The sequence below is a fragment of the Aphidius gifuensis genome, linkage group LG1 (assembly GCF_014905175.1).
Source record: "Aphidius gifuensis isolate YNYX2018 linkage group LG1, ASM1490517v1, whole genome shotgun sequence".
NCBI lineage: Eukaryota > Metazoa > Arthropoda > Insecta > Hymenoptera > Braconidae > Aphidius > Aphidius gifuensis.
The window spans coordinates 10,519,541-10,542,097 of record NC_057788.1 but is presented as its reverse complement, the minus strand read 5'-3'; the positions used below and the strand labels follow the sequence as shown (position 1 = coordinate 10,542,097).

The 22,557-nt window shown below is 27.7% G+C and overlaps 1 protein-coding gene, 1 non-coding gene and 1 pseudogene across 2 annotated transcripts; 1 reads left to right on the top strand and 2 right to left on the bottom strand.

Moving 5' to 3' along the window:
* Nucleotides 1-15,406: 15,406 nt before the first annotated feature.
* Nucleotides 15,407-19,774, bottom strand: LOC122848016. The gene is made up of 3 exons (XM_044145810.1): nucleotides 18,320-19,774; nucleotides 17,105-17,342; nucleotides 15,407-16,619 (listed from the first exon to the last, which is right to left on the bottom strand). Exons 1-3 carry the CDS (start codon nucleotides 18,428-18,430, stop codon nucleotides 16,291-16,293), a joined length of 678 nt encoding a protein of 225 aa, XP_044001745.1. The 5' UTR covers nucleotides 18,431-19,774; the 3' UTR covers nucleotides 15,407-16,290.
* A 339-nt stretch (nucleotides 19,775-20,113) lies between these two features.
* Nucleotides 20,114-20,232, bottom strand: LOC122847958. Its single transcript, XR_006373415.1, has one exon. It is a non-coding gene; the product is annotated as a 5S ribosomal RNA (ribosomal RNA).
* A 203-nt stretch (nucleotides 20,233-20,435) lies between these two features.
* LOC122847963 lies at nucleotides 20,436-20,548 on the top strand (annotated as a pseudogene).
* The last annotated feature ends 2,009 nt before the right edge of the window (nucleotides 20,549-22,557 follow it).

Genomic DNA, 22,557 nt, shown 5'->3' with positions numbered 1-22,557 from the left:
TTTGGCAACATTAATCCCTTAGCCACATTAATTCCTTAGCTACATCTTTTCCTTAGCTACTGCTTTTCCTTGGACATTTTTTATTTATTTTATAAATAAAATACATGTGAATTTATTTTTTAAAAATACAAATGTCCAAGGAAAAGCAGTAGGAAAAGATGTAGCTAAAGAATTAATGTGACTAAGGAATTATTTCCTTGAGACATAATTTTTTGGCAACATTAATTCCTTAGCTTCATCTTTTCCTTACACGGAGAAAAATTTTCAGCAAATTTTGCTATGGCGCCATATCATTGAGGGTCTATCTTCTGACTATTCAAATATTTACTATTATGTTAACAAAAAAAAACAATTTTTGTCTTGAAAAATTAAAATGTACCATAGCAATTTATATAATGTTTTTTTTTTGCTATGTTCAGATTAAAAATTACAATGCATAAAGAAATTTTTACGAAGGCCAAATTTAAAAGTTAAAATAATCCAGCCTAAAAATTACATTGTACCATAGCAAAATATATATATATTTTTTTTTGCTTTGTTATTCATAAAATTTTACGTTGTTGCTGTGGACAAAATTAAAATGATCCTCTGAAAATTTACAATGTGCCATAGTAAAAATTTAATTCTCTTAGAAATCCTATAGGTGTCACTGATAAATACAAAGCAACATGGTTAAAATTACAATGGGCCATAGCAAAAGCAATGACAGACTCAGAAATGTCAACCACCCCCACTTTTTAGCCGACCGCGCAGGCGTGTCTTTGCTTATGTTTAATGAAAAACAAACAAATGTTAGCTTTTGCAAATGTTGTTGTGGCGCAGCGGATAACGCGTAGGAATTCTGTTCGGAAGGTTTGGGGTTCAAATCCTGGTTTAGGTTAATAAATTAAAAAAATAAAATAAAATAAAAAGAAATAAAAAAAAAAAAAAAAAATAAATTATATAGATATTGACAATAAAAAAAAAAATTTTTATAATATTTTCAATAAATGGAATAAATTTTGCGTTTGACCATAACAAAAATTACTATGGTACACAAAAATAGTTACGCCCACATGATATTTGCTATGGCCCATATGAAAATATCATGAAACCGAAAGATGGCGCAGCTCAGCTATGGGCCATTGTAAAATTTGCTATGTTTTTTTCGTAAAAAAAAATAAAAAATTCTCTCCGTGTAGCTACTGCTTTTCCTTGGACATTTGTATTTTTAAAAAATAAATTTACATGTATTTTATTTTAAAAAAATACAAATGTCCTTGAAAATTAATGTGACTAAAGAATTATTTTCGTGAAACCTAATTCTTTCGCAACCTCAATTCCTTAGCCACATTAATTCATTAGCTACATCTTTTCCTTAGCTACATCTTTCCTTAGCTACATCTTTTCTAGTTGCTTTACCTTGGACATTTTTATTTATTTTATAATCAAAATACATGTAAATTTATTTCTTAAAAATAAAAATGTCCAAGGAAAAGCAGTAGCTAAGGAAAAGATGTAGCTAAGGAATTAATGTGACTAAGGAATTATTTCCTTGAGACTTAATTTTGGCAACATTAATTCCTTATTTATATCTTTCTTAGCTACTGCTTTTCCTTGGACATTTCTATTTTTATAAAATATATTTACATGTATTTTATTTTAAAAAAATACAAATGTCCATAAAAGTAGCTATGAAAGATGTAGCTAAGGAATTAATGTGACTAAGGAATTATTTCCTTGAAACATAATTTTTTGGCAACATCAATTCCTTAGTCACATTAATTCCTTAGCTACATCTTTTCCTTAGCTACATCTTTTCCTTAGCTACTGCTTTTCCTTGGACATTTTTTATTTATTTTATAAATAAAATACATGTAAATTTATTTTTTAAAAATACAAATGTCCAAGGAAAAGCAGTAGCTAAGGAAAAGATGTAGCTAAGGAATTAATGTGACTAAGGAATTATTTCCTTGAGACATAATTTTTTGGCAACATTAATTCCTTAGCTTCATCTTTTCCTTAGCTACTGCTTTTCCTTGGATATTTGTATTTTTAAAAAATAAATTTTCATGTATTTTATTTTAAAAATATAAATGTCCATGAAAAGTAGTAGCTATGAAAGAGTAGCTAAGGAATTAATGTGACTAAAGAATTATTTCGTGAAACCTAAATTTTCGCAACCTCAATTCCTTAGCCACATTAATTCCTTAGCTACATCTTTTCCTTAGTTACATCTTTCCTTAGTTGCTAATGTTTTCCTTGGACATTTTTATTTATTTTATAAATAAAATACATGTAAATTTATTTAAAAAAATACAAATGTCCGGTAAAGAAGATAGCTAAGGGAATTGTGTTATAAAGGAAATGAGGCTCATTTGTAAAATAATTTTTAGTCACATTAATTTTAGTTACATCTTTTTCCTTATTAAAGCTTCTTGGACATTTGTATTTTTAAAATAAAATACATGTAAATTTATTTTTAAAAATACAAATGTCCAAGAAAGTGTAAGCAGGAAAAGAAGTAGCTAGGAATTAATGTGACCAAAGAATTATTTTCGTGAAACCCAATTCTCCGCAACCTCAACCTTAGCCACAACTTTGCTACATCTTTTCTTAGTTATTGCTTTTCCTTGGACATTTTTATTTATTTTATAAATAAAATACATGTAAATTTATTTAAAAAATACAAATGTCCAAGGAAAAGATGTATAGCTAAGGAAAAGATGTTTTACATTTTATTTTTTTTAGCTGAATCAATTTTTTATAACACAATATGTGGCTACATTCTTTTCTTAGACCTTTTCTCTATAGCTTATTATTTATTTAAATTAATCAATTACCTAAATATAGTTATTACAATCATCAAAAGAAAATTCAATTTAGCGGGTAAGAATGAATCGCGACAGATAACGTAGAAATAAACCGATTTACCATCTCAATACAATATGGCGGGCTATACTTATACTCACTAGACTCAGTCTAGGGTCCCTTGTGGCAAATAAGCCCACATAAAAATACACGTAGTGCTATACCCCTGCAGTATCACTCACTTTTGAAATAGTATATTGTGATACTAGGGGGTAAAATAGGGTTTTATCGAACGCTGTGAGTGAGGCCCGAGACGGAGTGGAAACATAAGACAGTGACAATCGAGGCGAAGCGAAGCGGAATTAATTTTTCCTCACGTGGGCATTTTTTTCTACTTTTTTAAACGCGTTTGCGGTGGTAAAGTGAACTATTATCTTACTCTCCGCTCCACACGTCTCTTTCACTTTACCGTGCGTAACTTTCATTTTACCGGAAGTTTCGGTTAAAGTGAAAAAGACGTGTACAGCGATAAGTGAGATAATAATTCACTATACCACAACAAACGCGTTTAAAAAAGTAGAAAAAAATGCCCACGTGAGGAAAAATATATTGTGATACTATTAAAATACTTATAAATAATAAAATATTTTCCAATCATGATAAGGTTGATTCTGAATAATTGAATTTCTGATTTTTTTTTTTTTTTTGGTTTTTTTTTTAAATGAAATAATTATCTATCTTGTAAATTTTTTTCAATTTTTTCTGACGTGGTTTTTTTGCGATAATGGGTGTCAAAGTTGACAACTTTTACACACGAGAATAGGCCATACATTACATTTTTATTTTTAGCTAGTTCGCTGTCTGATAGAAATCTTTCAAATTACGATCAAATTGAAGTGTTTAAAAAAACGAATCTACTTAAAAAATTTAAATTTTTTCTGACGTGGATTTTAAAAAATAAACAACTTTAAAATATTAAAACTTTGCTAGATGCGCGGTACACAGACATGAACACGAGCATGGTTTTGGTGTACGACGCAAACTTTGTTTGCTAGTGTGTTGCCGCGCACACACGTATTACTAAAGAACTTGGTTTTTTCATCAGTGGCGCCACAAAAATTTCAGGACACGGGAATAAAAAATAGCATTGTTAATATACGGGCCCTTCGTGGCATAAATATTGGTTCGGTAATGTGACTCGGAATCAACCTTAATAAGGTGCAGCATGAATTAATTTCTCGTTATAAAATAGTTTTTACATCTGTCAAAGTGGCAAAAATTAAATATACACCTTTTCAGCCCGAAACGGTCAGTAATTACTTCGCGGTCAGTTACCCCTACCCTTACCTTAAGTAGCAAAGTTATCGAGAAAAAAAAAAATTAATCGAATAGAACTAAAACGCATAAGAAGCACCAAATTCTAATCTAGGTTTGATCATTGACTGAGTTGTGCTGACTTGAATTTAAGTAATTTTTAAACTTATAGACATTTTTATTTTTTAATTTAGAATGCTACATTGATTGACCCAGCGATAGCTCGTCTTACCGATAAATTACATGCCGCACATTTGAAACTTCAACCAATTCCAATATTCGTTGGACCGTTAGAACGCATCGAAGCATCATATGTGCTCATAAATAAAACAAAATACAAAGTTCAAACACCACTTCATGCTGTGAATTCGTGTTTTCAAGCATTTTGGGCTTTAGACTGTAAATATCCAACGCGTGCATTGTCAATTTGGAAATTTTTCGAAAAAGCTGGATATAAAATTGATACTCAAGAGCCGTGTAATCAGATCATTCATTCATTGGTTTCTGACATTGACAATAAATTCTCTCTTGCTGCTGCTGCTGCTAAGCTGCCGCCGCTACTATTACTACTACTACTACACTACTGTTGCCGCTACAACAACAACTACTACTACTACTGCTGCCACCACTACTACTACTGCTGCCACACACTACTACTGTTGTTGCTGAACCAATCACTACAGAGTAATTTTTTTATTTATGACAATAACTTTTGTATTATTTAATATTTATATTCATTATTGACAATTTGCACTGTGTTCAAAAATAAATTGTGTAGTTCTTATATTTATTCGCTGAAAATGTTTTCTTGTTATGAATGCGATTATACATGTGATAATTCAAGGATTATATTACGCATAGTCGCTTAAGTCACAACCATTTATGTTCACTAACATGTGGTTTTAAAAAACTCGAGACTAGTGTTACGTGTGCAAAAAGTTTTTTTTCTTTTGATTCTTTTCGAAGGCATGTAAATAAACAACATGTATCCGAAGTACTTTTATCACAAACAGCTGAAGATTCTGAAATACTTGCAAATTTATCAAATGATGAATCATCAAATAGCACCGGTAATAATTCTCGTCTAATAGTCGATACAATTCCAGTAGAAAATGTTGAAGAAACTGTAGTGAGCAATCAAGTTCCGGAAATCTCAAAAACGATTCAATATTATTTCAAGAAGTAATAGAAGAAATATCATTAACGAATTCTGATCCAGTAAATACTTCAGAGGATATTGATCCTCGTGTTCTTTTTGCCTCGAAGTTATACAGTATCCCGGACATGCCCCGTAATCGTGCATCAGAAATCATTAATGATGTTGACTCATTGTTTGCAGAAATTATTGATAGAATTTCGAAAGATGTCAGTCAGATATTAGATTCATCGGATGACAAAAACAAAATATCTCAACGTGTTGATAAGGTTTTCAAAGACAATCGTTTACAATTTTCAGACCTAAAATCTGAATGGCTCTGCCTTAAAAAATTTAAAAATCTTAATACTTTCATACAGCCCGAGCATTACAATTTAGGACACCGCGAAGAATACGTTCATGAAGGGGTCAATCGAGTATTGACAATGGTACCGGTTTCTGCTCAATTCATTCCACTACGACAGGTTCTTAAATTTTTTGAAATTCCCGGATATTTGAAAAGTACTTTAACTTACCTAAATCATTTACGAGATAATGAAAATTTTATATCTAACATTGTGCAATGTCGTTTATGGAAAGATATGAGTAAAACATTTGGAGAAAAAATTGTGTTCCCTTTATATTTATATTATATGATGATTATGAAAATAATAATCCACTTGGTAGTCATAATGAAATTTCGAAATGCGGTGCTGTTTATATATCAGTTGCTTGTCTTCCACCAAATTTAGCATCCAAATTAGAAAATATTTTTTTATTCATTTTATTTAATACTCTTGATAGAAAAGTTTATCAAAATACTGTTATTTTTTCGAAGGCTATCGATGAATTAAACTTTCTTGAGGAGCATGGTGTTGAAATTGATTTACCTGGTGGCAAACAGACAATCTTTTTTAAACTGGTATTAATTATAGGAGACAATTTAGCCATACATCAGCTGTTCGGTTTTGCAGAAAATTTCAATGCAACATTTTTTTGTCGATTTTGTTACACACCGCGAAAAGCTATTAAAAATGTTTTTTATGAATCAGAATGCCAAATGAGAACTGAAGTAAGTTACGAGGAAGATGTATTGAAAAATAACTTGAAAGAAACGGGAATAAGTGAAAGATGCGTATTTCATGACAAGATTGATTTTCATGTATTGAAGAATGTTGTAGTTGATGTCATACATGATTTATTTGAAGGTATTTGTCAATACGATTTGGGACTGTTACTGCACTATTTTACCAAAGTAAAAAAGTTTCTTTCCGTAACTGACCTAAACAACTACGTTCGAGGTTTTGACTATGGTAAATCAAGAAATAAGCCAACAGAAATTTCAGAGGATCTTATTGCTAGTAAAAAAATTAAAATGTCTTCTTCTGAAATGTTGTGTTTTATCCGTCATTTTCCGTTAATACTTGGTCCATTAATACCTCGAGAAAATGTTCATTGGCGATTATTAATTCTCCTCCATCGTCTTGTCGAAAAATTAGTAAATCCTCATTTTCATGTTTCTGACGAAATTAGCCTTTCTGAACAAATAGCAAGTTATTTACAGTTATTGCAAAAATTATTTCCAGGTTCTTTAAAACCGAAGCACCATTTATTGATTCATTATCCAACAGTTTTAAGTGTTTCGGGGCCATTTTGGAAGTATTGTGCAATGCGATATGAAAGTAAAAATCAAGAAGGGAAAAAAACGTCCAAAACTACCACATGTCGCGTCAATATAGCTCGAACAGTTGCGATAAAACATCAACTAATTTTAAACAATCGTTTTCTCACATCTCTAGCATCGATCGAACATAGTAAATCGGAAAAAACACAAATTTTGCTGGAATCATTGCAATATTACCAAAATTTCCATCATTTATTACCATCACAGTTAAAAAATTCAAATAGTCATTTTAGTTTAAAAAAAATGAATTATGAAGGGCAAGAAATCTCTGTAGATTGCCTTCTCATGATACCATCTGATAATGGTCCCCAATTTTTAAGCGTAAAAGAAATATTTGTAATTGATGAAAATAAAAATTATATAGTTGGAAAATTATTCACAGATATATATTTCGATGAACATATTCAGGCATATCAAGTTTTTTCACAATTGTTTGAATGGTCTGGTTTTTATGACTCTGATTTAGCTGGGTGCATTGTAACTTATATGACACGAACTTTTGAGGGTGTACCATACATTGTAAAATATTGGTCGTAATTTATAAAGTATGCCAGTTTTAAAAGATACGACGTATTGTCAGTTTTATTAAATATTCCAAGTATGTTAAGATTGATAATTATGATTTTTGTGTAATAAAAAATGATAATATGAATATGAATAGTAGTAATTTTAAGTGAATAGAAAATACCATTGTATGTGTATTATTCATATAAATAATATTTTTGTGTTGTTAAAAAATAAAAGCAATTATAATAAAAATTTCTGTTTGTTTTATATTCCATCCTTGTGTTTAAACGGCGTACCCCGTAAAAATTATTGTATCTTGTAGAGATTGATTAATGCTGAATTTATTATTACGTTATACATGATTTTATTTTTACAGACCACCCCGTAAAAAGTAAGTAAATTGTTTTTGAAATAACTGCTAAACACTTTTATTTTCGCGGTGTACCCCGTAAAAGTTATTGTATCTTGTAGAGATTGATTAATGCTGAATTTATTATTACGTTATACATGATTTTATTTTTACAGACCACCCCGTAAAAAGTAGATAAATTGTTTTTGAAATAACTGCTAAACACTTTTATTTTCGCGGTGTACCCTGTAAAAATTATTGTATCTTGTAGAGATTGATTAATGCTGAATTTATTATTACGTTATACATGATTTTATTTTTACAGACCACCCCGTAAAAAGTAAGTAAATTGTTTTTGAAATAACTGCTAAACACTTTTATTTTCGCGGTGTACCCCGTAAAAGTTATTGTATCTTGTAGAGATTGATTAATGCTGAATTTATTATTACGTTATACATGATTTTATTTTTACAGACCACCCCGTAAAAAGTAAGTAAATTGATTTTGAAATAACTGCTAAACACTTTTATTTTCGCCCCGTACCCCGTAAAAATTATTGTATCTTGTAGAGATTGATTAATGCTGAATTTATTATTACGTTATACATGATTTTATTTTTACAGACCACCCCGTAAAAAGTAAGTAAATTGTTTTTGAAATAACTGCTAAACACTTTTATTTTCGCGATGTACCCCGTAAAAGTTATTGTATCTTGTAGAGATTGATTAATGCTGAATTTATTATTACGTTATACATGATTTTATTTTTACAGACCACCCCGTAAAAAGTAGGTAAATTGTTTTTGAAATAACTGCTAAACACTTTTATTTTCGCGGTGTACCCCGTAAAAATTATTGTATCTTGTACGTATTTATAAAACTCGAATTCCAATATTCGTGCGTTAACTTTTCTTTCTAACGCACGAAAATAAACAAACTATCTCGTACAAATTACGGTGTTGTCGTCTTGGCCCAGTTTTGAGTGGCTACCCCGTAATTATAAAAAAATTTTAACTTAAAAATAACAAAAAAATTCTCTCAGTGTATTTTTCAGTGTTACAGGCATTATTTATTGAGTGAATTACAAGTACATAAACATAATGAAAAAATAATAATATACATGTATGTATATATAATAATAAATAATTCACTCAATATGTGCACAAAGTAAATCTATTCAAAATAAGACTTGTTTTTATTATTTTTTATTTATTTTCTATATAAGAAATAAAAACATTACTATTATTTGACTTGATAAATTAAAGTACTTATGAATTCAATTTAAGTTTTTGATGCCAAATTCTAATTTTTGTGCTGTAAACGGAAATTCATGTCTTCATTTATATTGATAATATATGCTTTATCACTATCAAATAATATGTATTCATAAAATGATTGTGTCAATAAAATTACTGTTTAAATATAAATTGAATGTTTTTATTGAATTTATAGATATATATGTAGAAGATGTTATTCACAAAAACTTTTAGCAATTTTTCCTCAGTTACTATTTCGAAATGAAGCATAAATTATTATATCAGATTTTTAAAAAGTATATACCTCAGATGAAAATAAAAATAATAATAATAATTTATTATTATTATATTAATTAATTAAAACAATTATTTCAAATTCAAAGTCAATTTTTGGTTTTATTTTAAATATATGTAATTATAATATTAATTTTTCGAATAACAGAAACATCACTTTTCAAAAGTTAAATATATTTATGTTTTTAAATTGATATTTATCGTAAACGAAAAAAGCATTTCACTTGTAAAAAATTTCCCAGGTTTTGTAAATTGAAATTACCACTGAGTAAAGCTAATTATGTGTAAAACTTGTGTTGAATTGGCTATTTAGCAGCATCCATGTTGCTTCAGGTCACGTGATCGAACACGCCCATCATTCATAGATGAATTCACAACAAAAAATAGTAAAAGGGGATGAAGTGTATGTTCTTTCACATAAAAATGGAGAACGAAAAAAAAAAAAATATCAATTTAGTCGACTGATTTAATAGTTATTAGTTTTCGAAAAAACATTATACAAAAAAATACATATTTATTGAAAAAATTAAAACATATCTGGAAGATTGAGTTGCACAAAAATTATATTCCATATATGTGTTCTGCACTCCACTATTTTTACACGATTTATAATTTATATCTGATAATTATTATAAACTAAAATTTCATCAACTTTATTTTTTGTGCTTGTTTGTGGTATTTTCTTTTCATATTAACACACATATGAATACTAATCACTCAAGGTTTTTAAAGGTAACAACTTTTAATTATTTCAAACTATTTATTCACGTCGAACGAATATAAAAAATAAAATAATTGATAATAATTATAATTATGAAAAACACATGTTTTAAAACTTGATCAATTTGAAAATTGCTCGAACTCGTTTTTATTCTTAATAATATTGTAAGCTTGCCTCAAATTTCTATCTGAAATATAAATTTAAAATTCAACCCTTCCATAGGTTAAAAAAGCTCATGTCTCAATCGATCATATTGTAACAAAACTTATGAATAAACAAAAAATTTCATTTATTTACATCACTTCCAAGTATAAGTTTTCAAACTTTACTGTATTTTTTATTTATTTTTTTTCATGTGGCATTTTTGCCATTTGTTTCTTTCCCATATGAAATAATGAAAAGAAAAAAACAAAAAAATCGAAAAAAGATTTAAGCAACTTAAACAAACTTAATAAAGTTTTTTTTATTCTGTTCATAAAACGTATAATTTTCTGAAAACAAAAAGCTTACACGTATACACTTATGAATTTTTAAACTTCAAAAGTTTTTTTTCGTTTTAAGTTTAATCATAGTGAAAGCTTAAGAACTGCTTTGTTTAAAAGTCCTTGGTATAATATGCCAAATCATAATGTTAAAAACATTCTATTTATTATGCTGAGAGCATCTAAAGCATTTAATTTAACGGCTGGAAGTGTTTATAATATTGATATAGATAGTTTCACAAAAATTGTTAAAGGAATGGGTTCATATTTTTCAGTTTTACAGGCATTATTTATTGAATGAATTAAAAGTTCATATAAACATACCGAAAAAATAATAATATACACAAATTAAATCTACTCAAAATGAGACTTGTTTTATTATTTTTTATTTATTTCCTATATGAAAAATAAATTCATTTGACTCTATGAGTTAATGATAATTTTTAGAAATTTTCACAAATTTATCTTCTTCAACTTATCGAGTTGATTAAATTTGTTATTTCAATTGATCCCAATCAATTTAAAATAGAAAAAAAAATACTAAATATATACCTTAAAATTTTACATCACAGTATGTTGTCGATGGAAAATATTTTTCAATAAAAATGCAGAATGATCCCTCAATTTAGTCACTTTCAAAACTTGTAGGGAAGTTTGGAATCTTTTCAAAATTTGTTGTATCTTTTTAAATTTTTTTATTTGATTTATTATTCGACATAATTACTCACCTAAAACTATATAGTCTAACGTAACAATGATGATTATCGGATAAGTCCAAGAGCACGGTATGAAGTTCCTACTTATTTATAGCAACGTAGGAGCTCCATACCTCGCTGCTAGATCTTTACCATAAGTTTTTGATTTACCAATGTTAAAATAAAAGGTGCAATCAATAAGTCTACGTCAAGAATATAATTTCATCAATTTATACTTTGTCGGAAAAAAAACTCGATGTTTAAATACCGTATATACACTCTAACTTTATTAATCATAGTGTTATTTTAAATATTATATAGACTATACTGTAGACTCATGAGTTTCGTTAACAACAAAAAAAAAAAAAAAATGTTAAATTATGTGTCGAATTGGCATTAAAAAGTGTTCAAATATATTTAAGACATTAATTTTACGAAATAGAAATTGAAAAAATATATATTTAACATTTCTAATAGTCAAAAATTGTATGTTAACAATAAAATTGTGTAATATATGTATAGTTGTATGTTAAATTTAGCCAAACAAAGTGTAAAAAAAATTTTTTATTTTTTATTTTTTACTCTAAATTTTTTAGTGTGTAAATTTTATACTGTTGCTATTTTATTGCAGCTTAAATTGGCAAAACTACTGAAAGAAAAAAAATCATTCTCAACGTTTTATATCAATGTTATATAAAGTATCACAATATAAATCCGGGAAACAATCTATCCGATCTTCGGAGATAAGCTAAGCCGATTCCGCAAGGTATACTGACTTTGTACAAGGGTACGACACGGTCTAGATAATTTTTAGAAAATTTTTTTTAATCGTAACCGATATATTAATCAGTTTAAAAATCGACCATTCAATTTTATTCTTAATTTTCGGCGAAAAAAAATACTTGCCCTAGTTTTTTTTTCTTTGCCAAATTAAATAAATTTTCTCTCAGTGAATTTACAAGTTTTTTTGATCTCACTTGTAAAAATATCATTTTTATTTGACCAAATTAAAACCGTAAAAATTTTTTCATAAAGTATGCCGGAACGAGGAATGTATTCACAAGAAAGTTAATGATATTTATTATGAATTGAAGTCAAACTAAGAGCCAAGTCGAAAAAGAATTGGAAGCGACGAATGAAGGTTTTTACGCACAAACATTTTGTTATTATTCACAACGACGTTTCAGTCGAAAGTGAGAGAAAGTTTAAAATTTCATATTAAATTTTCTAAATAGCATGTTTAAATTCAGCACTGCATTCTACTTGAATATATATATTTAACATTGAGAAATATGATAAATTATATTGTTTATTACTATAAAATTTTTCGTCAAAGCTGTCAGAGCTTTTTAACTTTCAATTTTTTATTAAAGACACTCATAGGTCTTGTGATTATTTTATGATTTATTTTAATTAAAATTTAATTTTTTAATTAAAAAATTTTTGAGTTGTTTTAAAATGTTTCATTTAATAAATTAATTAATCAGTTCACGAAGAAAAAAAATATAAATTTATGTAAAGAAAACGATGAAACTTTCAAAGCTCGAAATCACAGTAACTATTTTTTCACTAAACTTAATATTAATTTTTATCATCGAAAATTATATTTCACTTTTTCCCCACATTTTTTAATAATTAATTGGAATAAATTTTTTTTATTGTTAAAAACAAATTTGATATGATATTTTTTAAATTTATTTTATCCAGTACGTTGTTTACTTGTTTAACTAAAAAGATGCGCACACTTTGTGTTATTCATTTGCTATAATATAATTTTGTGATTTAAATTTTTTAGTTTTCCAAAAAACTGACACTTTTAAATATACAAGAAAAATTACTGATAATGTATTATTTTAATATTTAAAATTCAAGAAAATTTTATGAAAATTATATTATATCATGGTTAACTCCACATTATATACTATGGTTAATTCGTTGACAAAATTTGAACCAACACCCAACTACACAACATGCTGCGCCAGTAACTCATAAACGGCGATCTTGTAAAGCATTACCATAGAGCCCAAAGGGGGACTACTGGGTGAATGGTGGGACTTGAATGTTTTCTTATGCAAATAACGACAAACACCTGGAGTAGAAAGTACATGCAAATCAGGGTTCACTATGATTGTTGACAACTAGGAAAAAAAAAACCTTTCGTGTCGAATCGTTGGTTTTTTTTTATCCTTTTTTTTTTTTAAATTAAACGAACAAATGCTTTGAGCAATTTCCGTCGTTTTATACACACACAAAATTTCGTCTCAAAATGTATTTATATTGAAAAAATTGTTCTCATTAATTTCCACAGTTGGATAAGTCAAAAAATTTTTAATGTAAAAAAAAATTTATAAAAAACGTAAATGATTTTTGTTTAAATTCACTGAAGAATTCAAAACTTTTTATAATAATTTACGGTAAAATTTTTTCATTTTATTTTTTCAATTCACATTGGAAGCTCCAAGATATAAACGTATAATTTTTTTAAATGTTTCGATGGAACACTGTCATTCTGGTTTTATTATTTGTTCATTGATAATAAATGTTTTCTATTTTTTAATCATTTTTAATTGTTGTCTTGATTCAATTCATCAACCAGGTATACTATTTTTTGTTATTTCAATTCACAGTACACAAATAATTTTGTCTTGGAATTTGTTGACCGTTTATCTTTTGAGTCGTTGAATCCAGGTAACTAACTGTGCAGGGTTTTAATTTATTTCTTGAATTTTACGACTATTCGCAAGACAGATAAAGAATAGTTTAAAATATTATCTTGGCCAATAAAGATTACAAATAAATATTATTTTATTTTTACTTAAAACCAGCTTATTTCTAAGAAACTATCATCAAAAATGTCATACTTTTTCTACACTATTAAAATGATTAATTTCACTAATTATAAAATCAATTTTTAATTATCCAACTGATTGATAAAAACACTTCATTCCATGACAGTTGAGAATCATATAAATCATATTTTTAAGACCAGTCATTTAAAAACAATTTTATAAACTAAAAATTAATTTATTAGCTTAAAAATGTGATAATTAAATGAATATTTTTTAACAATACAAAGACTAGCAATATTAAAAATAAGTACTACTCAGTATGATACCGTCATCATGATGAACACATAACTAAAAATGTCGAGTAAAAAAACGTTAACTTGGTCCCTGATTTTTCATATATACATCAAGCTCGACGGGTATTTTTTTTACCTGGCCAAAAGTACGGATTATTCATAGATATTCTCTGTATCTTCCGCTTCACTAAAAGTACTTTACATAGTCGAATACTGGCCCTTTTTTTGTCTTGCATTAAAAAAAATAATATAAAAAAAAAAAAAAAAAAAGGTATAGCGATATCAATCGGTAGCTATAAAAACTACAGCAGTGAATTACTAAATAACATGGTTTACTTATGCTTAAATATGAATACTTTCCTCTACCTGGAGAAAAAAATAAAATAAAAAAAATTTATGTTTCAAACTTTTTTATTTAAATATATATATATAGGTACATATTAATATTCACGATGGGGTTGTATATGTGTTCCCGTGAGAACGTAAGTTAGGGATATTGTTGAATAAATTAACATAAAATTAATTTGAAATGGGACTAACGTGCAGATGGTATATTTATATAGAATTTTTTTTTTCACCCATAATAATGCTAATATGTAAAAAATTCTATTCATCAAACATATTGTCTCCAGCTCTCATTGGCTTTTTTGATAACGAATGCAATCAGATGGTTTTATCAAGATGCTAGAAAATAGAAAAATAAAACATCCTTTTTTATCGGTCAAAATATATGTATTAATTTTCAGCATTAGTCATTCAATTCTATAAAATTTTCTGTATAAGAGGTTTTAACTTTTTTGCATACTTGCTTTTCTAAGATTTACTATCTTTACTTGAAAATCATATTCTGATATTTTTGGAGTCATTATTTTTGATAAGAATTGTATTACGTTGAAGTATATAAATTTATAAATTTTATTATTTTTTATACTTACTTATTTGTTGATAACTTTAAACAACATGAAGATTGTCGAAAAAAAATTTGCAAATTGATAATTGGTTCATGCTTTTATAAAAGGTTAAAATTAAAGTAATTACTTATTTTATAATAAGTAATTACTTTATTAATAGTAAAAGTAATATTAGTTCAACATCAATACCATTAACATCAGGTAAAAGTTTTTATTTATTTAAGCACAATTAATTTGTTAATAATAATTTTTAATATTTTACAGATGACAATAGATTTGAAAAAAAAATATGAAGTGATCAAAATGATCATGATGTTGCTGAAACTGGTGAGTAATAATAATAATATAATATTAATTAGTTAATAATAATTTTTTTGTTTCAGACATCTTGGTAAAAAATTTTTCGTTATTCTCTTTGATTCATTGAATAAAAAAATCTGCTTTTTCTTTCTATTTTTTTTTCTAATGAAAGGTGAACAATTACCGAAGATTTTCTACGGTTTTTGAATAAGATTTTAACCATTTAAGTGGGGGAGAAAACTCGAAGATATTCTCCACCACAGGTTAATTGAGAAAAATATTTCTACCAAGAAATCAATGACAACTTCAAATGAAAAAACCAACTCCAGCTAGTTGAGCTTATATTGATATTTTACAATATAGAAAAATATAAATACAATATTATAATATTGAAAAGAATGAATTTAGCAATAAAATATTTTATTTATTATTCCTCTCCCCACTGGAGCTGCGAGTAGTGATAATATTTAACTCTTTCACATTAAAAAAAAACATAAAAAATAAATTTTAAGTTATAACTTATAATCAGAGAATTAACATGTGAAAATAAAAATATATTTGATAATAAAAAAAAAGTGTATATACAAATGTATAATTTTTTGTATTGAACATAAAAAATAAATTTTTCTGACAAACTTCATTCAACATAAAAAAGGTAATTACATAGTGAAAAAAAGGAATTTTCCGGATCAAACTTATCAATATATAAATTTATAAATATAAACAAAGGTATATAAGAAATTTTTTTGCCTAGGGTAAGTTATTAAATTTTCACAAATAAAGAGTGAAAATAAAACTAAACAATACAATTAAACTAATTGTAAAATGCATTGTTATTATAGATGTTCCACTCAACGTTGATGCAGTTCCTTTTGCACATGCTGTCAGTATACTGGTAGTTTGCAATTGTCGTCTTTCCAATAAGCCATGAATTCCAGTTATTTGATTTTTTGGAAGAATATGCTCTCGGCTCAATATTACTGAGTAAAGATTTACACCAGGTGATTGTGAGCAAAAAGTTAAGACAAGATGATGAACAACAACTTTCATCACATGAACTGTTCCAACAAATTGAGTGTAAGGTTGTTCTGTTAATGTGCCTGTTAAATTTTACAAAAGGGATATTAATATCATAGTATAAATCAACTTGAACTTTAATATAATAACTTAATTATTAATAAGTTTATTGTAGTTTTAACATTAGGTGAGTCAGTCATTTTAGTGGTCACTTAATAATTGCAAATGATTTTAAATGAATTTTTAATCTTCACTGATGATATGATTAATTTAAAAATATAAATTAATCACAATGAATCAATGATAAATTAATTAATTATTAATTTATACTTCAAAAATATATATAATTAAATTATTTTAATTAGTTAATTTATATAATTAACGAGTCATAATGTAGTTTATATATTTTAATTCTTTTGATTATTGAATGAATGATTACATTAATAATAAAATATGAGATGAATTTTTTTATTTTAAATTTAAGTGTAAATGTAATTTAATTATAGTTATTCTAATGATATGCAATTTTAGTAATGATGCTGACGTGTAATTGATTCATTTATATTACCATTTTGAAGACCAACTGATCGCCAAATACCAGGACTTCTAATGATGTCTTCAATTTGAAATGTATAATCAAGATCACCTTTACTTTCAGTCCATAGTAATTTTATTCCACCATTATCAGTGAATCGTAAATTAACCGTTGGACATGAATCCAATAATCGTATTACTAATTCATTTTGTAAATCTGGTGTTTTAAATTTTTGCTGTAACACTTCGATGATGTACCATTTTCCCATCAGCTGAAAAATATTTCTTATTCATTGTTTAATATATAAGTTCAAGCACTACTAAATAATTAATAAATTAAAATATTAAAAAGTACAGTTGATATGAATATATAACATTTTTTATTAACTTTTTTAGATCGATTTTTTGTGGAGGACTTCAAAGGCAGATGGAAGATATTTTTTTGAGTATGAACATGACTATAAATGTATACTCTTCTGTATATGAATGAATTGAAAACAAATAATTAATGGATCAAACTAATATTAATGTGAAATAATAATTCTTATGTTAATTAATTTTAATTTAATATTAAAGAATTATAAAATTTTTTTATTCTGTCTAATGCACTTTGTCCATACATTTATAAATCTACCCTGGAGGAAAAGCGACCATAGAAATTAACCGGTGTAATAACAATCGTTTGACATTATTTCTAGGTACCAAGATGTGTTTTATTTCTTCAAAAAAACTTTTAAACTATTTGGAGATATTCAATACTCTGGCTCTACTATTCAATCTAACTTGATACTGCATTCAAAAAAACAATTGCATCTGCTGGGGCTTGAACTCGAAACTCTTAGATTCAAGGCTGTTCGAAATTTAGAATATAACAATAACAATTACTATATTTATGTCTTCTATTATTGTTTAATTACAGTGAAGAAATTTAAGAACTTTATTTAATAAGAATTAATTGATGATTATATTGTTTACATATTTTTCTTTTTTTTATATACGAAGCCAATGGTACCATTAGACAATTCACTATTAATTTTTCATTTTCATTACAGTTATTAAAAGTTTTTATTTCTACGTAGTCTATAATTAAAATAATAAATTAAATTTTCAGCATTGTTGATCACTAAATTGCAAAAAAAAGTAATTTATAAATTGATCTTGAAACGTGATCAACGAGGCCAAATATTCAACTTGACTTTATTAACTCTATATTACATATATGTTTCAGATAAATTTTCCACTAGTATACCTTAGTAATATCCAACGATTCCTGTGCTTTAAGTTCACGACATAATAATTCTTGACTACTCTGGGCCAACGTTGAACTGAGAAACACTAATAACAATACAAAACACTTCATTTTTCTATTGTTAAAATTAAAATGTTTTTGATTTTATTGAACAATAATTGTACACACTGATTATGAAATTCTTTTAATTAAATTCATATGATATAATACACTGCTATCATTTGATAAAAAAAAATAACTATTATTATTTTAAATTGTTAAATGATATATATTTATCGTCATTCAAAATAAAAAATAAATATCGTTATTTTATTGCTATGATCAAAATTTAAAGAGACATTTATAAAACGTTTAGAATTTGTTACAATATTTATTGAATCTAATTTCCGAAATGATAACGGATGTTAACACACCAAAGTTGTTAAGCACTCTGAAATTTATTTTGTTGTATAAATGCTGGACCTCCTACTACTCTGACTCTTTTATTATTTCACGCAATTGTTTGTCGTCATCATGTTGTCTCTTTGTACGTAGGTCATCTTTTTTTCTATTTCATTCGATTCAATCAATTAATAGTACAAACCAACTTTGTCACATACACATAGATAGTCAAATGACCTATATATATTTATATATGTAAAAAGAATAAATTTTTTTTTAATGTTTAATGAAGAATTATGAACTTAAAAATGTTTACAACCAATGTACATCCGATTGTAGACTACGTTTTATACATGAGACAAGTTGACTCACTTATTTAATGCGTATCTGAGTCGGCATGTTATTTAATTAATTGTGTACCGTCCATTCTTAAATTATACATGGAGGTTTAAAAAAATATTATATAGCAATGGCTAAACTTGAGACTTTAATTAGGGTAAACAAGGTCATTGTTAATATTTTTTTTCTTTTAGTGCAGTTAATTTATTTCCTCTCAAAATTAATTTAAAATTTTTTAATTATTTATATTTATGAATTATACAATAATAATGATGACAATAAAAGGAATTTTGGTGACAATTATAATGTGTAAAATTGATTGATCTCTATATTGATATTGATTTTTTTAAATGAGAATCATTTTTATTTTTCTCGATAAATATAATTTTGAAGTGATGATCGAAAATATAAAGATTTAAAAGTTTGAAACTGTACGTTTGATAACGTTACACTTGTGTATTTTTTGTATTTCAAAAATTGAAATAGATAATTGTATCGTTATTTTCGAGTCCATGATTCATGTCCCTTTGTGTATGTGATAAACTTAACTTCCTCAATCAAGAAGCACTCTATGTAATGTCACGCATTAAATATAAAAACACATTAAGATGCCAGACAAATTAGACGACACAATCACAAAATATTTTATTTCATCTGATCACCCGCATATGCCAAGAACACGACGTCCAAAAATTTCTATACAAATGTTAGGAGCTTGTTTCGAAAGAGTAGAAAAATGTATGTTAGCCTGAATGATATTAAGTGACGATTGCAATTCTTAAAAAATAACAATTGCAGATAGTAATTTTTCTTATAGTGAATATGCACATTTACAAATATACTTTTAAATATATATAATACATATAGTCATAAAGACATATAGTCGTAAAGACATGCATCATCACAAACGATTACCCCAGCTTTTTTGGTTGTCGATTTTGTTTTCTATTGTTTTTATTTTTTTAATCGCTTTTATTAAAGAACTATTTATTAATTACTACGAAAAGCATTAATAAAAAAAAGTTGTTCTTTATTTTGTATTTTAAAATCACCAAAATTAATTGCAAAAAAGAATGCCAACGGCACGTGGTGTTCCCAAGCGGTCACCCATCCAAGTACTAACCACGCTCAGCCCTGCTTAACTTCGGTGATCGGACGAGAACCGGTGCATTCAGGCCGATATGGTCGTTGACGATAGTTAACGGAGAAGATATGGCTAAGAGACTTGTCTGTGGTCAATAAGTCATCAAATTCATTTAGAATGTTTTAGATGTCATCAGAAAAATGGCAAAAATCTTGTCAACTATTTATAAGATACTGTACATTTTTGAATGAAATTCGATGTTTTGTTCAATAAAAATTAGGTTTCTTAGCCATATCTTCGCCGTCAACTATCGTCAACGACCATATCGGCCTGAATGCACCGGTTCTCGTCCGATCACCGAAGTTAAGCAGGGCTGAGCGTGGTATACTCTGATGGGTGACCGCTGAACACCACGTGCGTTTGCATTTACCTTTACAATTTTTGAAGTTATAACTCTGATAGACATGTTTCTCCGCATTCTTCTGGATTTGTCTTAGATTTCTCCGTAAATTAGTTTGAAGTATTAATTGCCTATACACAAATTTCAGCAAGATTTGAAAAGAGCTTACGCAAAACAAAAACTTGGTATATTGTCTTAGTTTTTAAGAGAACACTGACATATTTGAAATCAAGACCGGACGAAAACTAAGCTCTACTTTTTTAGGACCAAGACTATATAGTATACACTGGGGTATACCCAAGACTCTTGGTGGTCTTGATCATTTTTTATTATATTCAAATGATACAAAAACAAACGAATTTATAAAAAAACAAATAGAAGTAATAATAATAATATTGCACGAAATTTCTATGCATCCAATGATTCACGATAAACTGAAACAGTTTAATTCCTTTTCGTCTTTTCCTGATCTTATTTCAACGAACGATGTAGCTGGTACAGTTGTTGATTACCCTGGTGGAAATAATTCTCCGGAATATCTCCGGATTATTCCGAAGCTCCGGATAATTCCGGAATTGGCTCACTTAGAAAAAATACGAGAAATCCGTAGCAATTCCAAAATACTCGGATTCCCGTGTAAAATGAAGGAAAATAAATGACTAAAAAATTTTAATGGGCCAATTCCGGAGCGATACGGAGTTTTCCGGAATTTTACGGAATTTTTCCGGAGTTTTACGGAGAAATTATTTCCACCAGGGTACTACAGCTATAGGAGCGAAATAGCTGAAGTAATCATATCAAACAGTGATCTTTAAATTGGGGGTCCTGGTATAACGGTTAAAGTTGAAGAAACGTTTGTATAACAAGACGTAAGTACAATAGAGGCCGGAATACCAAAGAGAGAACAGAAAACGGGTCGCTTTTTCAGGTTTGCCTCAAAGAGCAAGAGGGATTTATGGCCGTATTTGAAGAAATATATTTATCTACATATCATTCGAATCTGTACTGATAGAGGCGCACAGTAAAAACGTATCCAAGCATTATTCAACGAAGGTGCATTGTGTTACCAATCACAGTATTAGACACTACGTGGATGAACTCCTTCAAATACGATCAATTTCTGGAAAGACCAAATTTGATCAGCTGACAAGTCAATTAGGACTATTGGCATTTGATGCCACTGAACCAAAGGTAAAACTCCGGAAGGACTTTCTAATAAAATTGCTATGTTGTTTAACAACTAAATACATTAGTTAAGAAATTTTTAAAAAATCTACATATCGTTGAAAAATCAATTTATTAGTGTTTGAGTGATGACATTATTATTTATACATATACGCCGATACAGTTAGCCTCTCTAGGTGGGTTTATCCCAGTTTCTCTATACCGATTCCCAATTTTATATATTGTTTTTGAACTTTCTCATATTTTTGTATGTGTATTTCTTTATTAAATAGAAGTACTGGTGTACAATATTCAAGTATAGGTATTACGTCTCTGGTAGAAATATTTCTCCGGCATTACGTTTTTGGCCCATTTACGGAGAAATTACTCCAACATGACATCAATGACGAAAAAATTACTCCGGCATGAGATCAATGCTGAATTTTTGTCCTTCATTGATCTCATGCCGAAATAATTTTGCCGGTACTAATTTCATGCTGACGAAATTACTATGGCATGAGATTGATGCTGGAATAATTTCGTCAGCATGAAGGGCGCTACTAGGCCAAAAACGGAGTAATGCCGGAGTAATATTTCCACCAGGGCATGTTTATTATTACAATATTATTATATACTTGAATTCAATGGTTTTAAAACTGAATTGAATGAATCCCTGGTGAAAATGTTTCTCCGAATTTTGTCATCGTTGATTTCGGAAGAATTTCTCCGCGGTAACATTATTTTTTTCACATATTTCTCCGCGTGTGTTTTTTTTCGCGGAGAAATATTTCCGAACGTTCCCTTATCCAAGTTGATTCGGAGAAACGACGGAAAAATTTCTCCTCATCGTTGAATTTTGAAAAAATTTCT

Coding starts and splice junctions, on each gene's coding strand:
- LOC122848016 (XM_044145810.1), bottom strand. CDS start 18,430: ATGAAGTGTTTTGTATTGTTATTAGTGTTTCTCAGTTCAACGTTGGCC. Junction 17,343..18,319: donor AATCGTTGGATATTACTAAG/GTATACTAGTGG, acceptor AATATTTTTCAG/CTGATGGGAAAATGGTACAT. Junction 16,620..17,104: donor ATCAGTTGGTCTTCAAAATG/GTAATATAAATG, acceptor AAAATTTAACAG/GCACATTAACAGAACAACCT.